Below are 17,661 nucleotides of genomic sequence, written 5' to 3'. Positions count from 1 at the left end.
TTCTCCTCCTTGGCGGCGGATCTTTCCCCAAAAATCAATATCATAAGATAGCAAGCCCGTCACTTGGGAAGCGTTGTAACTAAAGGAATTATAGAGTCATCTTAGGAAGACAGTACTCCGGCTTCTGTCTGCGCATTTTTCTTTAAATAATTATGGGTTGCATTTCCTGAAAGGTCTATGGCGGGTAAAAGGGCACTTTCCTTGACGCCACGGCTCGGTGTTCTTCAATGCGTGCAACAGCCATTTTCAGGTCTTGATTTTCACGAAGGACTGTCTCAATCACTTTATTAAGCTGGGGATCTTCAAGAGATTTCCACCATTCCAAGGAAGCATAAGTGCCCGCTTCCTTCAAAGACACTTTCGATTGAGAGGGAGTCTCCACAACCGGAGGGACATAATCAGGCCCTACAGTGCAAGCACTTAAGAGCATCACAGATCCTAAAGAAAACGTTCCTCAGATCATGGGGCAGAATCCTTATGGACTAAAAGACGGAAAGATAGATTTCTGATGAATTCACTTAAATGCTGAACTCATCACTTATAAAAAAGCGGAATAAAAAATATGGCCATAAAAATGGCGGCCACCATGCCTACTGAAACACCTGTTCCAATGGAATTCCGGCTGGCAGCACCTGCGCCATGACTGAGACAAAGGAGAAGAACTCCCAGAATAAAGGCAAGAGAGGTCATTAAGATGGGTTGTAAGCGGATTCAAACGGCGTAGATCGCAGCCGCCACAATCGAAAGCCCCTCTTTTTCTCACCCAAGAATCGCAAATTTGACAATTAAGCTGGCATTTTTAGCACACAATCTGATGAGGGTAAGAAGGCCTATTTAAAAATAAATATCATTTTCAAGACCCCTTAAAATGACAGCAACTAAAGCTCCCAGCACACCAAAGGGAATCGACAACAAGACAGAACAGTGTAGGAGAATTTTTTCGTATTGAGCGGCCAAAATCAGCACCATCATAATAAAGCCAAAAATAAACTCAAAAACCGCTTTCGATTAAAATTTTGTTGATTGTTTAACATAACCTGTCTAGAAGAGGTTCATTTCAGAGGGTAAATTTTTGAGAGCTAGTTTTTTCAAAGACTCCACCAGTTGACCAAAGCTATACCCTGCTTAAGGAGCAATAAAACATTTATATAGGCTGCTGTATAGCCATTGAAATGATCGAATATTTCTGGGCCTGTCACTCGCTCAAAAGTACACAGGCTATACTGAGGGGGATCATGACCTGTGTTGTTCGAGAGCGCAACACATACACTTCGAGACTCTTAGCATTTGAACGGAAATCTTCTTCGCCCTGAATTTTGACTTTTAAGATCCGCCCTAACCAGTTAAAATTATTCTCATAAAAACCCCATCAAACAAGCATTTAAGGTCATAAAGATATGGTCCAACACCCATGCTCTTAGCTTTTTCACGATTAACGTTGGCAAAAAACTGAGAAACATTGCTTTTAAGGGTTGTCGACACTTGGGCTATTTCTGGAAGGTATTGTGCTTCTTGAAGATATTTTTGAGTCGCTTCTTGGAGGGATTGAAGGAGCCCTGTCCCTCCGCGAGAGTCGATATAAAAATTCTGCGCCCGCCATTTCTCCAAGCCCTGGAATGGACGGTGGATTAAAGATTAAAACAAGTCCTTCGTGAATCTGAGAAACTTTGGATGGAATTTTTTTAAATTTTTTTGTGTGTTCTTTTTCTGGAGGATTCTTCCAATCTTTGAGTCGAATAAAGCAAGAGGCAAAGATTGGCTTCAGCTGTCCCGTCAAGAAATAAAACCCAATCAGGCTGATGGTGTGTTCTACCCGGGAATATCTCGTGCCATCGCTTCGAGCCTTTCCGTTACCTTAAAGGAGTGGTTGAGTGAGGAAGCCTCAGGCATTTTTACAAGAGCCACAACGTATCCTTGATGTTCTTCGGAAACGAAGCTAATCAGGGTATTTTAAAACAAGCCCAACCCCACAACAATCAGCCCACCAAAAAGCAAAAAAGTGATTCAAGAACGTTTGATTGTATGGACAACGGCACAACTATAGTGATGGACTGCTTTTTCAAAATAGGCATTAAAGGTTTGGAATAAAACATTTGAATGCTTGGATGTTGGCTTTAAGAGAAGAGCTAATAAAGCAGGGCTTAAAAACCCTGAAATAACCATCGACACGGCAATGGTAATGGCAAATTAATACAATTTTCCCGTCAAGCCTCCCCAAAAAGCAACAGTAATAAACACAGAACATAAAACGCACACAATGGCTATCAGCACATGGCTGATAACGTCTTCCATGGCCTTGATGGTGGCCTTGGGGGTAATTTTTCTTGGTTGGCTAAATAAATCTCGTCAAAGTGGCCGTCGGGGGATTCGAAACAAATTACTCAAGAATATTCGGGGTTTTTTTACTGATGGAAAGGCCTTTTTTATCAACTCAGATGGCAGAACTGCCAGATTATTCCGCGTCAGGATATTGACGACCGCCATTTCGGTCTTGGACCATACATCAAAAGTGACGGTCGTTTCGCTGATGCCGTTAATTGTAGAAACGGAAGACATGTAAATCATGTCCTCAACTCCATTTATTTTTGTTTCCATAGGGACTGTCACAGTTTTTTCTCCAGCCTCAGCAATATCGCTCCTAGATAGGTTCCACTGCTGATCACCACTGTTGGGGGTGAAATGTCTAGAAAATGGGAAACGGTCATGGTGTACATTAACCCAAGACCTGTCATGGTCAGGATGATAAAGATAACCACCGAAAAAAATAGAACGATGAATATATAAATTTCGAAAACATCTGGACCTGATTCTTCACAAAAAGAATAAATTTAAGAGGACATCCCTTTTGAAATTTCATCACACCATCAACGACAACCTCTTCTGCATTTTGTGACGAGAAAAAATTGTCTCCCCAAGCTCGTCCCTCCACAATTCGCATTTCGGCTTTATTGTCGTGAGTTTTCACAAAAACAAATTGTCCTTTTGCCCCTTCAAATACTGAACGTCTTGGAACCAAAAGAGCGTCCGGGATTACCCTTCATTGCAGATGAACGCGCACAAATTGACCCACTTTCAATAGATTATTGGGATTAGGAAAATAGGCTTGAAGAGGGGAGGTTCCCGTTTTGGGATCAATCAGCGGATCAAATAATGTCAGACGACCGACGCAACGATAAAGAGAGTCGTCTGATAGGGAAATAAAGACTTTCGTCTCCTTGTCAGAGATTTCAAAGTTAATCTGAATGGGGTCTAATTGGACAATTTTTTTTTAACAATGAGTTTTCTTTAGGGATCATTCAATGAGATAAGCATCGGATGCAATACCTATAATGGGAGCCATGGGAGAGTTTTACTTGGATGTTATCAGCCTGTGCGGATTTTACAGCCACAGAAGGCGGAAAGAAAATTTCCTTCTGCGTCATCAAAAATTTTTTTTGCTGATGGCTTTTGTGGGTAGAAGTTTTTTCATCCGCTGAAATGCCTCTGCCTGCCTGCCTGGAGGTTAGCCCGGGCTTTTTGGAGCTCAGCTTCACGAAGGGAGAGGGTCCATTTTAAAAGACGCTCTCATTGGAAAACTCTTTTTCCCTCTTTAAAAAGTTGCTCCAGCAAATGCCTTCAACGCGTGCCCGGACTTCCACCATAAGGGAACCATCGGTTTCGCCAGGAAAATCGAGAAAAAGCGGCGCTGTTTGGGACTCTAATTTGAATATTGAGACCTCTGGAACAAAAGGAGGTGGTGATTTTTTTTCTTCATTCTAGCCAGATAAAAGAATCAAGTCTGTTGATAAAAGACCTCTCATAAAAAAATATACCGATGATAATCAATGGATTTTAAACAGAAATCCAGCAAAAGTTCTAACATTGTCGAATTTTTGGAGGCAGATGACAGGAAGAAATCCTCATGAAAGTGGAGGAATCGATTTAAAAGTTGCTCCTAATTTTCCACATCAAGATGAAATAGAAAAAACAAGTCAAAGAGGTAAAGGAAATTTTTAACAGAGTAAAGGAAAGTGTAGATCTTAATTTAAAAATCACACTTTACTCACAGGACTTCCAAACAATGTCGTTGAAGATGCTAAGTTTTATCTTGTGACCCCTAACGAAGGCATCATCAGGTACCAGACCCATAATCAAGAGAATCCGGATCCGGAAATATTTTTTCAAGGGTCAAACTAAAACACAACAGAAGAAAAGATTCACTTGTGACCCTGAAAAATCTCATTCCCAATACGCCGGAAATTTATTCCCTGATACTGCTGATGATGTAAAAGGATTTTTTTACGTTAGGTGAACAATAAGTGAATGCCTCCGGTCCTAAAGAGTATCATGTCATCACATTGAATCAGGGTATAGTCCTGTGGAAAAATTGTTCAAAGGATACAATCCCGAGAAATTATTGCGTAAAAATTTAAGAGCAGAAGCAAACCAAAACAACTTGTTCACTCAAAAGAAGTCAAAGCTGTGAAAATAGCTGACTCACCAGATTCTCAAAACAATGAGAAGATGGCCGATGCTCATTTGTTAACTTCAACAAATCATCCTAATCGTAAAAAAATTAATCGCTCTATTTAACTATTTCAGTCCTAAATAGGAAATAAATTTATACCTCGGGGGTGAAGAAGTCGCTGCAAATTTTGCAGAAATTATGGCAAATGACAATCCTGAAGAGGCTTTTGATGCATTCGTCAGGGCTCGTGAGGATCAAGCTAATTCAGTTATAAACGCCAGCGCTGCGGGAACGTCTGCAGAAGAATTAGTGCAGACACCAGAACAAGAGGAATTGTCATGCATCGAATCAAAATCGAGCGATGAGGGAGACGCTTCTGCAGAAGAATCAGAGCCAGAGCTACAGGAAAGAGCAAAGTACCAAACACCTCACAAAAAACTTCAACAAAAAGGGGGGCTCAGCATTCATAAAGATATCCCACAGAATCAAAATAAAATAAATATTATGGTTTTTGGAAAACCATAGCCCAAGAAGCTACAAAAGCTCTCCACAAACCACAAGCAAAATAAAGACAGCATTTGGCAAATCCAAAGTCTCTGAAACTCAAAAAAGGAATGGAAGAAAATGGTTGTTCCCATGTTCCCATGTGATTTATGCCTTAAGTCAAAAATTTGTCCACACGAAAACGTTCAGTAGCGTTCAGTCCCCTATGTTACAGTTTATGGACCACCCCATGCCATAGTACCGATCCGAATAATTATAGTTAACATTACATTACATAAACTTAAAATCATGAAAGTACCTCTGACCGGAGGTGGAAGTGGAGGTCCACTTTGATTAAATCAGTCCTGGTGGTGTGGTGGTTGAAATTATGGTCTATTAATTTAGCCCTGATTATGACTTGATCATTGTTGAGGATTTTAGCTGCAATCTAAAGGGACCACTGGTAATATTTACTGTTTTTAGTAGGTAAAAGAATGTTAAAACAAGAAACTCATTTTAGGTGCTTCTTTTGTCATTGTCTGAGTTGGTTTGAACCTCATAGGAGGCAATCATGCTTATCATCAATTCTTATTCAATTCTCATCAATTATCAATCAATGCTTGTTTATTTATCTTTCTTTCCAAAATATCTAGCGGAAAGACCCATCATACCCTTTCCAGGAACTTCTGGAACTTTGTCTAATTTATTTGCAGTGAACGGGGTAAATCTTGCGTTATTTATTGTTTATCTTTCGTTTAGAACTCGCATTCATTTCCTTTTCATGTGTGATTGCCAATTATCCAGAACAACGGATTCCGATCGAGCTGTAAAGCCCAGATCTATTTTGAAAGTTAAGCCGAACAATGTTCATGACGGTCATGTCGCGGCCACATCAATAAATGATACCTGCCTGAGAGTGACCCCTGCTACGGCCATCATGCAAAGTGCAGCAAATGCCGGCTTGGTTCCAATGATTCGGTCGCCAATGGATTCAGTTACTTGTTCAGGAAATAAGTCAAAGATTAATACACTTGACATCAATGAAGTAAGTTTTTAGTCATATTATTCTCCTTTTATAAATTTTGAAAATATTTTTGTTTAATATCTTAGGTATGTAAGACATTAACTGACGGAAGAGAAGTCCAAAAACCTGAGGCAGACAAACTAACCGAACTTTCGACAAGTTCCGGCGAAATTCCTAATATGACTCCATTTTCAGCCGAAGAGATGGCATCTGCCGTTTCTGAGCTTGCAAAACTCAAGAAAATACCCATCACAGTATACATGAAAGACGGAGGAGCTAAACTTGAAGAAAAAATTCGGGCGCTATCTGAAAGAATTGATTTCACTCGTAAAAATGGATTTGCCCCATCACAACTTTCACTGGCTGTGAGCTCCCCTGCCATGGCTCGACTAAAAATTCAGAAGCAGTTGCAAATCGATCAGGTAGCATATCAAGCTAAAGCAGAGGTTTTTCTTATTCTTTTTTTAAATTTATTGAAATGCAGCATCGGGAAAAAATGTCTGCGGAGCAAATAGTTTTCAAAAATTTTCATCGGTCCTTGGCGAACCGTCCCAAACCATCGGACAAGGAAGTCACTACAGCACAACTAACGGTTTCGCTTTTGCCGCATCAAGAGACGGGATTAAAATGGCTTTTATTCCGTGAAAACGAAGATCCCGCAGGTAGATCATAAATATTTAACAGAAATTTCGCACTAACTAATTTATTAAAAATTTTGTTAGGTGGCATTCTGGCCGATGATATGGGCATGGGGAAAACCATAATCCTCATTGCGTTGATCCTTCGACACAAGGAATTAGCTGTAACTTCACTGAGTGAAACATCTTACAACACAGCTGCAATGAATAGATGTACAGGAACATTAATTGTTTGCCCTCCTAGTTTCGTAGGTAAGCGAAAATTCCCTTTATTTTTGAAATAAAATTGCATTGAATGCTGTTGCATTCAGAACATTTTTGAGGTCCTATATCAATCAGAACCGTGTTATCAATGTGTTACCCATATAAATTAATTACGTATCGTCAATCTAGCATAAATGAAAATATTTGTATCAGGGATTTTTTTTTATATAAGGTATTGATTCTGTGGAGTTAAAACAAATCGTTGCCAATTCAAATACTAAATCCCGTGATGACAAGTGAAATTTAACATTTTTTTTTCTAATCAATCGTGAAAATGTTTTTTGTTTCGATCAAACGTTTGCAGGTCAATGGGAAGATGAAATCCATCGTCGCTGTAAAAAGAACTGTTTAAAGGTTGCCATTTATCACGGGTCTTATCGCAACCAATTGGATTCTAAATTACATCAGTAGGTACGATGTAGTCATAACGACTTATCAAGTAAACTGCCGTTAGCATTTAATTTGTAATTAAAACTAAAATATTCATCCTATATTTCAATTTAGACAGCTCAACGGGAAATAGATGGTGACGATGTCGGTGGTGCTAGTTCTAAGAGTGTGTCCGTTTTATTGAAGTTCGAATTTGAAAGAATAATTCTGGACGAAGCCCATACGGTGCGGAATCCTAATGCTGCGATTTCGTTGGCAGTATCTCGAATTCGCGCTCGAAAGCGTTGGGCCGTAACTGGGACTCCAGTTCAGAACAATCAATCAGACTTCTATTCTCTATTACGTTTCATTGGTTTTTCGCCATTGAATGATCTCTCGGTATGCATACATATTGTTTCAATTGTGCCTATAATGTACAAAAGCCGAGACAAAAGCTAATTTTTTTCAATGCAGGTATGGTAAAAGTGGATAACAGCTGCTGACGTTACCAATGATAAAAGGAAAGAGCGTCTGAAATTGATTACTGAAGCTATACTCTTGCGCCGGACGAAAGGCCAATCCAAGGATAGTAGCAATACTCCGCTTGTTGACCTACCCGCCAAGTATATGATTAAATAATTTCTTAGGTTTTCTGTACTTATTTACTATTGCCTTTTAGAAACGTTCATAACCATGAAGTAATTTTGACGCGAGAAGAAGACTTAATCTACCAGAAGATACTATTACTGCATCTCGCAAGGCCCTGAGCGAAAAGAGGGACATGGAAAAAATCTTCGTTCACTTATTGCGACTTCGACAAGTTTGTTGCCATGCTTCCCTTGCCATCACGGAAGTTCCCGTTTTGGAAGACGGAATTGACATCGAACCCCAGTCACTTGTTGGAGACGTAAATTTGCGTAAAACAATTTTGGACCTATCCACAAGCAGCCCAAAAACGTTTGACCAGAAAAATCAAAGCACAAAAATGCAGCATATTGTTGACGGGGTGACTTGCGCAGTCAAGAGGAAAGAAAAGGCAGTAGTAGTCTCGCAGTGGACCAAACTTTTGATTATGATTTGTTTATGAAGCACTTTGAGCGAAATTCTATTAGATGTCAATCCATTAACGGAAGCGTTAATATTCAAGAACGAACAAACATTGTTGAGGACTTCAACTGCAATTTAAAAGGACCACCCGTAATATTTTATTGTTTTAATTGGTAAACGAATGTTTAAACAAGTTACTCTTTTTAGGTGCTACTTTTGTCATTGTCTGCTGGTGGAGTGGGGTTGAACCTCATAGGAGGCAATCATATTTTTTTAGCCGACTTGCATTGGAACCCACAACTGGAGGCCCAAGCGGTTGTCCGAGTTTATCGTATCGGACAAAAAAAAACCGTTCACGTACATCGCTTTGTAACAAGAGGAACTGTGGAAGATGGTCTAGTCAAAATTCAAGAGAAGACGTTGAGATTGGCTAACGAAGTTCTCTCGGGAAATTTAAGTAATGGAAAGTTATCTATTGATGACTTGAAGGAAATTTTTTGATGTGAAGAAACTAGTCCAACTCGAAAAAAACTCATTCGACAAACTCAAACATGCCGTTATAATTGAAAAAAAAGTTATCTTTGTTCAGCTGGCAAAGCCCAGGAATTCTTGATTTTTCAATGATTGTATATTTTCACAAACATTTAAATTTTGTTTCTATTAAAACAACACACTTGTTTAAAGATTGACCAAATTCGAATAATTCCGTCACTTAGTTGGTGTGAGGTAAGCTGGACATGCCCGTACTGCAGCATCCAATTTGATCGAGTATTTCATAATTTTTCTTGTGAGACATAAGACGTCTATCTAAAGCCCCAAGCTATCCAAGCTATAGTTGAACCTCCAAATCCTCCCGATGTTTAAATCTTGGATCCTGATGTTGTTGAATTGCTGAGGCGTGAAATGAGACGCGAGAGGAGGCACCAGTCAAGGCATAGGCGGGCGTCAAGAAGCAGGCGTGAGTAAAGGGACCAGGCTCACTAGTTGTAACTAGTTGTCTTACTTAAAATTTACTGAAAAAAATCTTGCTGTTTTGTTGAAATTTGTTATTTCTCTTACTTTCGGTTGTTCCTTATTTCTTCCTTTCAAAAGCAAAAAACTTAAGAAAAGCAAAAATGTTAAGAAAAGAGACAGCAAACCCTCCAAAATCAAGCTTATGACTACCTATGACATTAAAAATGGCTGAAAACAGGGTCGTGTTAGAATTCGAAAGGGGATTATGTGGAATATGTCTTGATCAAACGGATGAAACACCCTAGCACATACGGAAATGTTTTTTTATTTGTGCTTGCTAAATTGGTGTGAAATAAGTTGGGCATGTCCATATTGTCGCTCCAAATTTGATCAAATGTTTCATAATTGTTTGGGGAAACATTCAATGTCTATCATAGCCCGACGCAATTCAAGCTGTTGTTGAACGAGAAAATCCCCCCGATATGCAAATCTTAAACCCTGCTGATATTGAAGCGCTGAGACGTGAGAGGAGACGTGATAGGAGGCGCCAGTCAAGGCGTGAGTCAAGGAGCCGGGCTCGATTAAACAATTTACGTGACCAGCAGGAAAAGATCTCTTTCGGGCTACTCTCGGTATTTAAAGTAACATTAACAAATTTAAGGTTAACGTAAACGGAAAATGTTGACATTTTTATTGGAGTGACCCCTTATTTTTATTTTACCGACTCGTCTATTGTTGAAATTCGTGGTAAGTCTAATATAAACACCTGATTTTTAATACCAGGTATATACCATACTTTAATAAAAAAAAAAGTATAGTAAATCTTTTACAATAGGTAATATTGTCTGAACATGTTATTATGACAAGTCGGAATCAACTGAATCCAGTACCAGAAAGTAAGCGTTGCCAAATAACCAGACTGCCAGAAATCAGCAAAAAGTCGTGCAACTTGTCGACCAGTGGCCACCTAGTGGTGATTGTTGGGACTGCTGCTGCAAGTTCGTCTTGTTTCGGAGTTCAATTGGTTTGTTGTCATTGACAGACTTTTTTATTTTGAAGCTACTTTCAGCCATGCATCAAAAGCTGGGCTGGACATACATTACATGTAATATTAATATTGTGGGACAGGGAGGAATTTTTATGAAATCGAAATGGCTACAGATAATATAAAAACAACACCAAGCAGCGCAATAAAAAGAGGGATAACCAACTTGATAAGGAATATTCAAATTCAAAGAATTGAGAAATCCTTGATTAGGTGTCGGTTCGACCCCTGAAACACACACAGTACGAACGATTCATTGTCATGTCACCTCCCAGTGCATTCAGCATGATGGGAGGTGTTTTCCTATTCAGCATCCTGTTCCTTCACTACCGCACGAATGAGGAAACGAAAAAGAAGAGTGAATAGTACATATTCAAAGAGTCCTTAAGTATAAGTGGTATGTAAGAAACAAAAAAAAATTTAACTTGGTCTGTCAGTTGTTGAAATAAAATTTGTATTTTCGACAAAACAGCGGTACACGCATTCTTTCAGGAGTTTCTTGTTATGAACTTGTGATGGATTCCACGAAAATGTTAGGAAAGAAAACTGGATTGATATACGAATTTTTTATGGAGTTATTGCACCACGTCACTAGCTGGTTTGAGGCTTTGAGCTGCTGGACCATGATAATTCTTTTCTCTCATATTTTTAAAAGGTAAAATAAATCTACGGCAGAAGAAAAAAAGATGACGTAAAAACAACCAGAGGCAGGAGTTAACTTGTAAAAAGTTAATGAAAGAAGTTTGGGAAGGAAAAGAATTCGTTCACAAGCAGCAATTATTTTAAAAATGTAATAAATGCAAGAAGACAACAATAAACCGCCCGTATAATATGAAAAGCCTTGGCCGTACAGAATAGCTATCAGAGGGAAGGGCACGATTTATTACACATTAATATTTGCATTATTAATTCATGTAACCATTATTATATATTCATTACGGACATTACCCAGTATTAAACACATTATCCCTAAAACATTTTCATTCACTCGATTCTCGAGATTGTTTTAAACTATGCACGACTTGACTGTATTTCCAAAAAAATGTACTTCAGCTTAATTTAATTTTGTTTATTTCTTAGAACCAATTAAATTTCTCTACGATAAAAAATCCTCTACAGTTCAAACAAATAAGAGAGTCAACAATTTCCCCTCTTCAAATAAAACCAGTGAAATGGGTGTGGTGGAAATTGTCATCATGCAAATACGCTCCTGACGAAAGGTGAGAAATTTGTACTCAGACTCACTGTATCGCATTTTTTTAAGTTTATCCTGCAGGGTCACAGGACTTCATTAATTACCGGCGACGCTGGAATCTTGAACCGATCCAAGTTTAATTCGTTCGCCATTCATATAAAGAGAGACTTGTAAACCAAAATCATTTTTAACATTATATATATATAATAAACAAGCAGGAGAAAACGCCAGTCCCGTGAGGGAGAAGAAATAAGTTCCCTTGACGAGCGCGTTAAATTTTCCTGATGACAGGCTCATAGAACTTCTGGCGTTTACAAGCGCAAAGTTGAATGTATAATTGGAGTATTGATTTCAGTAAATTTTTGGTTTCATTGAACTTAAAAATACGTTAGCGCCGACTTGACGTCAATGTATCCGATGAATTTCTGGAAACCTTTTCGTAACAGAGTGGCGTAGTCAATTAAGTTTGTATGAATAATTAATTAACTAATGACTTAAGTTTATATGAATAATTAATTAATTAATGCAAAAATCGGCAAAAATCAATTGTAATCTGCATCGTTAGAGAGTTTAGTTAAATTGCAGTACACAGATTCCGTCATTCTAGGTCTTTATTTGATGGAAAAGAAACCGCTCTGGAGGTAGCCCATTTTCCTATTCCAGGAGCAATTTCATCTACTTATAATTGTTGAAGTTCCAAAATTAGCTTAAATATGCTAAGGATGGAATGAAAACTGAAGCGGCGGTGCTTGCAGAGAATAAAATGGTGTAAGAAAGCTGCGGAAAATTCCATCAGAGAGAACAGAATGTTATCCACGTCTAGATTTTCTTCTTCCGAAGAGGATTCGAAATAAAGATTTTGTTTTTTATGTTAAGCCAATTTTCTTGCGTCAATCTGTTTTGCTACACATGTTTAATGTTTTCAAATGTTCACGACTGTACAGTTTTGTAAGTTAACAATAACAAGAAATGGAGTTAAAAGCAAAATCTTTAATTGTTATTTCTTTTTTCTATTTACATAAAAAATTATTCTAGGACCCATTGCAGTCGTATCTAGGTCTATTACATGCCTATTCAAACATTGTAAAGATTTACCAGGGATGTCAAACTGGAGTGTAAATTGGACTTATCCTGGGTAGAACATTTGACCTAAATGAAATAAATAAATTGACCTAAATGAAAATGATATAAACGGGTTTGTTATTTATCGTCCTATGGACGTCCGAATATCTCGAAAAGAACCTCCTTGAAACGTCCCTAGGACGTCAGTGTGATATCTTGCATTGTCTAAACTGGCTTGGGATGTTCTTTACCTTGTAAAAACTGTAAAGGTTTAACTTGTACAAAATCAGAGAAATGTATTGAAAATGAATTATCAGGACAAAAAGTCGAGCGATGTTGTAAGCAGAAGTGAGCAAAAAAAAGTCGGAGGAAAAGGGGTGTGCCACGGGCGAGAGAAAGGTTGCATAATCTTCAAACCTTAAAAAATCCTGAATAGCTTAAGTCGACACCCTTAAAATGCATTCCGCTGAACAATGCATCCAAACTGGGTATCCGTGCTTAAGGTTTTCACGATTGTGGTTGTACGTGGTACATTAAAATAATTTAGTCATGGAAAGGATTCAGAGTTTAACTTCCCCATTTCAATGTTGAATTTAATAACTATTAATGGGGGAACAGATGTTGGAGAAAAATTCAGGAGTTCAATTGAAAACCGACTAGTATAGTTAAAACAAATCTCGTTGCTTAATATAATTACCAGTTCCCATAATGAAGAATGAAACATTGCATTTTTTTTTTTGTAATCAACCGTGGCATTGTTTTTTTTTTTTTTATTACATTTTTGCTGGTCATTGAAAACAAGAAATCAAGCGTCGCTGTAAGAAGGATTGTTTGACTGTTGCTATTTATCACGGGCCTTATCGTAAGCAATTCGTTTTAGACTTACACCAGTACGATGTAGTTATAACGACTTATCAAATAAACTATCATTAGCATTAGTAATTAAAACAATACTATCTATCCTCCATTCCAATTTTGGACAATCGGGAGGTCAATAGATGATTTAAATGGCATATGATTGAAATCACGATTGAAATCAACTTACGGTGATTTTGATTTTGATTTAAATCATTTTTCTTTCGACTTTGATCTTGATTCTTTCAATTTTGTAGGTATGAAAAATGTGGATAACATCAACTGAAGTTACTAATGAGAAAATGGAAGAGCGTCTGATATTAATAAGCGGACAATTTTAAAATTAATTTAACAATGTTCCACCAGTTTTCAACAATGCTCTAGAGGAAGATGACGTGCCTATATATTTAGTATTCCAGCAACTTCCCGGATGAATACTGAATCCAAAATCCAGCAAGCAATAGTTAACACCAAAAATATGGAAGAGTCGCCACGTGCATCAATTCAAGTAATGCCCGTTGTGAATGTGATTGGATTTTCCTTTGCATTTTATTGGGAAATGACGTTCTTCCAAGTTTCCAAATGTTTAAAAATCCAGATCGAACTCTTACTCATCTTGTTCGAATTTGTAAAGATGCCTACAACAAAAATGTGGTAAGCTTTTTTTTGTTTTAGAAAAATGTTTTGTGTTTAAAGAGTTAAGATGTTATAATGCGCTTCTCTTTTTTATTAGCAGGATTGGCTAACCCATAATGGATCTATTAACTCGGTTCAAGTGAAATATGTTCTGTCTGAACTTGGTCGGATGGAATTAGCCCACCATAACAAGAAGTAAGCTTTAACAGTATTATAATTGAACGAAAATTCCTAATTTTGTTTTTATAACAGTTTCGAACCGAGCCCTATGAAAAGATCCGAAAGAAAAAGCAAAACGGTTACATCAACAATCAAACCTATGAAAGGTCCATCTACCAGGGAGGGAAGTTTTGATTTAGAACCCTTAAAAAACGACATCCTGATTCCTCTTTTAGTACTGAACCGACTACTAGAAAAAAACCTCGATTGAATAGTCGCACAGTTACTTCAACGGTTGAACCTCAAGCGGGCCCGTTTTACCGCGAGGAGATGTTCGACTATGAACTAGATGAAAGACAAACTGATTCATCTTCTAGTAACAGATTTGTCTTCAAAAATCGTTACTACGAGAGCAAGTCTGGGCAGCCACTAACCGATGAGGTACTATCCCACATCACTCAGGAGTACGCCAAAGGACTAGGCTGGATTTTGTCATATTACTTTCAGGTTGTCTGTAGTTTATTTTCGTAGTTAATTTTAAAAACTAGCCATGAATGTCGTTCTTTTTTTTAAGTTGTCCCATCTTGGAATTGGTTTTATCCATATTACTATGCCCCGTTCGACTTACCTGAGGTTTCTGCATTTGCTACTCATTTTGATTCTGGGACTCAGTCGGTAATTTAAAAGTTAAAGCGCTAATTAAATTGTTTTCCTCCATATCTCATTTAAAAATGCAGTTACTTCCGTTGGAACAATTGATGAGTTTGTTACTTCCGTGGAGTTCAACGCTTGTTCCTTTGTCGTGGGGAAATTTGATGTCTGATTCGGTTTGTAAATTATTCTGTTTTCCATATCTTACCTTAATTATTTAAATCTTAGAATTCAACTATTGCCAAGTTCTATCCATCAATGTGCAAAGGATCCGCCTTGCCGTTTCTCGACGAGGATTTGATGAAGGATGCCGTTAAGGCCGTTTATGACCAGTTGACCGATGAAGAGAGTAAGTTACTTTAATTCTATTGAAGAATCTTCAAATTTACTTAAGTAGATCTTGTAGGCTCGTTGGTATGACGTCATAATTTCAAATTTGGTATTCAAACATTGATTTTAATCATTTTATTTTCAGAAGAGAGAAATACAGATACAGAGAAATACAGACAAGTGACAAATTACTTGTTGCTGGGCAATACCATAAGGGCTACACCTTTTTGCGTCGTTTACTAGCTGGGGACTTTTGCATTGCAGCCCAAACTTTTTTCTGGCATATCTGGAGAAGTATCTGCTTCAAAGAATTACGTTCGACCTGATACGTAAGTACAGTGCTGGTTCACTTAGAGAACCGCCCGATTATAGAACCAACCCGGTTATAGAACCGAAATGGCTCTGCCGTGTTTCAGCGCCACCATCGGCGTACTGATAAAACAGATGTAAATTTTTGCGGCGGGAACTTAGAACTTACAGCAAATAAGACAGAAAGGGTCGTCAGTTTGGACTCTAGGTTAGTGTCTCAGAAGCTGAGCGGTTCATAAAGAAATGTTGGGACTCATTTTTTAAAAAATCTGAGTTTATAGCCTGTTTCATTCACAATCGTTGCCTTCCTCATTTCCCTACTGAAAAAAGCGACCATGCTCGTGACTATTGAACCCAATCTGACCATTTAGTTGCTTGCGTCATCTCCAGCACTGTTTTCTTTATATCATATTAAAATAAAGGGGATAAACTTGGCTTATTGTCAGAATAATCAAAAGCCGTTAAAAGCGATCAAAAGTTTTTCATAAAGCGGGTGTTTCATATGGGAAAAAGATAGTCAGAAAATAGTTACATGGAGAGTCAGATTCCAAAGTTAGACTTACTTAAAACTCATTAAGAAAAAATATCATCGAAATATCTTTAGATTTGTCTACTTATAGTGAACAAAAAGCAATTTCCATGATTATGGAAATGACTGTCTTTATTCTGTATGGGCTTTAAGTACAAGTGTAATCCCCCGTAGATGGCGCTGGGATCAAGTGCGTGGTTATAGAACCACCCGGTTATAGAACCGCGCAAAGGTCGGTTCTTTAACTGGACCACTACTGTATAGTATTTTTATTCAATATAAGTTATTTGCATCAAAGTCAGTTCGGTCAGTTCTTTTTTATATTCTTTTTTTATAGAATGTTTGCATCACCTTTGCAAGAGTGGGAAGACATTAAAAACTGCAATGTTCTATGGTATTTCCACGATATAAAATTAAACGTATACATTCTCGCGCTATTCCAGTCTCTTGGAAGAAACGGCGGGTGTTCAATAAAGGGTCCCAAGATTCCCCGCCAGGTTCGCTAGGTTAGTGGGCCCCTCGCCTCTCGTGGGTATAGCAAAAATAGGGGTTTTTCGTTCTTAATCATATAAAATAATTAGTAAATGAGGCCAGAAATTGATTTTATTTAAGCTTTATTTCATTCCCTATCCTTTAATACCTAATTCATGTAGAATAGGCAATTATTTATATGTTTAATTTGTGATTGAAAATCACAATTTTTTGAAATTTGCGCCAAAAAATCAAATCATATGTATTTTTTATTACTTATTTTTGTTTATTCTATTTTAAAATATTAAATATGAATTTGAAAATATTAAAATGAATTTGAAAATTCATTAAAATAGAAAAGCCAGAAATTGATTTCATTTAAGCTTTATTTCATTCTCTATCCTTTAGTACCTAATTCGTGTATATTGGGCAACTATATATTTATATGTTTAATTTGTGATTGAAAATCACAATTTTTTGAAATTTGCGCCAAAAAAATCAATAAATCAAATGTTTTTTTTATTACTTATTTTTGTTTATTCTATTTTAAAATATTAAATATGAATTTTAAAATATTAAAAATATGAATTTGAAAATTCATTAAAATAGAAGACTTAAAAGAAGGGGGACTTACGATCTTATAATTATAGCAATTCAACAAGGGTTAATAATTTACTGGAACTAGCAGCTGAAGATGATAAGGAGTCTAAGGTTTCAGGCTCTTTTGATTAAGGCTCAGATAAAAGAGAGTCGGAGTACTTTGAAGAACAGTCTATAGTAAGTCATCAGAAACATATTCTAATGAAGTGACCACTTCATTCAATGAAAACCAAGGTGATATAATATTTTCAGAGTATGAAACAAAATTTTAACATTAAGTGTTATATTGTTCACAGAACAAGACAAAGTTGAAAACTTAAACCCTGATGAACTTTCAGTTTTAGCAGTGAAGAAGATTATGCCTACATTAGTTCTGGAAGCACCTTATTCAGTCAAAAAATTAATTTCTGAGTCTTCAAAGGCCTCAGATTCTATACAGTGCTATAAAACTTTGAAGAACGAGTAGGTCATGGAAACATATTTTGATGAAGTAACTACTCCATTAAATAAAGACCAAGGTGAGATAAGATTCTTTGTGTTTTAACACTGAGTCCACCACTCAATGAGGCCAAAATTGGGGGTTTTGGGGGTTT

General features: G+C 37.3%; 2 protein-coding genes across 2 annotated transcripts; both read left to right on the top strand.

Annotated features, from left to right (window-relative positions):
* Positions 1 to 5,709: 5,709 nt before the first annotated feature.
* LOC124206443 (transcription termination factor 2-like) lies at positions 5,710 to 7,295 on the top strand. The gene is made up of 4 exons (XM_046604156.1): positions 5,710 to 6,376; positions 6,439 to 6,616; positions 6,677 to 6,844; positions 7,161 to 7,295. The coding sequence occupies exons 1-4, from the start codon at positions 6,134 to 6,136 to the stop codon at positions 7,265 to 7,267; spliced, it is 696 nt and encodes a 231-aa protein (XP_046460112.1). The 5' UTR covers positions 5,710 to 6,133; the 3' UTR covers positions 7,268 to 7,295.
* Positions 7,296 to 14,819: 7,524 nt separating this feature from the next.
* Positions 14,820 to 15,402, top strand: LOC124192587 (5'-3' exoribonuclease 2 homolog). The gene is made up of 3 exons (XM_046585970.1): positions 14,820 to 15,005; positions 15,058 to 15,178; positions 15,305 to 15,402. Exons 1-3 carry the CDS (start codon positions 14,910 to 14,912, stop codon positions 15,400 to 15,402), a joined length of 315 nt encoding a protein of 104 aa, XP_046441926.1. The 5' UTR covers positions 14,820 to 14,909.
* The last annotated feature ends 2,259 nt before the right edge of the window (positions 15,403 to 17,661 follow it).

The sequence above is a fragment of the Daphnia pulex genome, chromosome 1 (genome assembly GCF_021134715.1).
Source record: "Daphnia pulex isolate KAP4 chromosome 1, ASM2113471v1".
NCBI lineage: Eukaryota > Metazoa > Arthropoda > Branchiopoda > Diplostraca > Daphniidae > Daphnia > Daphnia pulex.
This window is presented reverse-complemented; position numbering and strand designations above follow the sequence as displayed.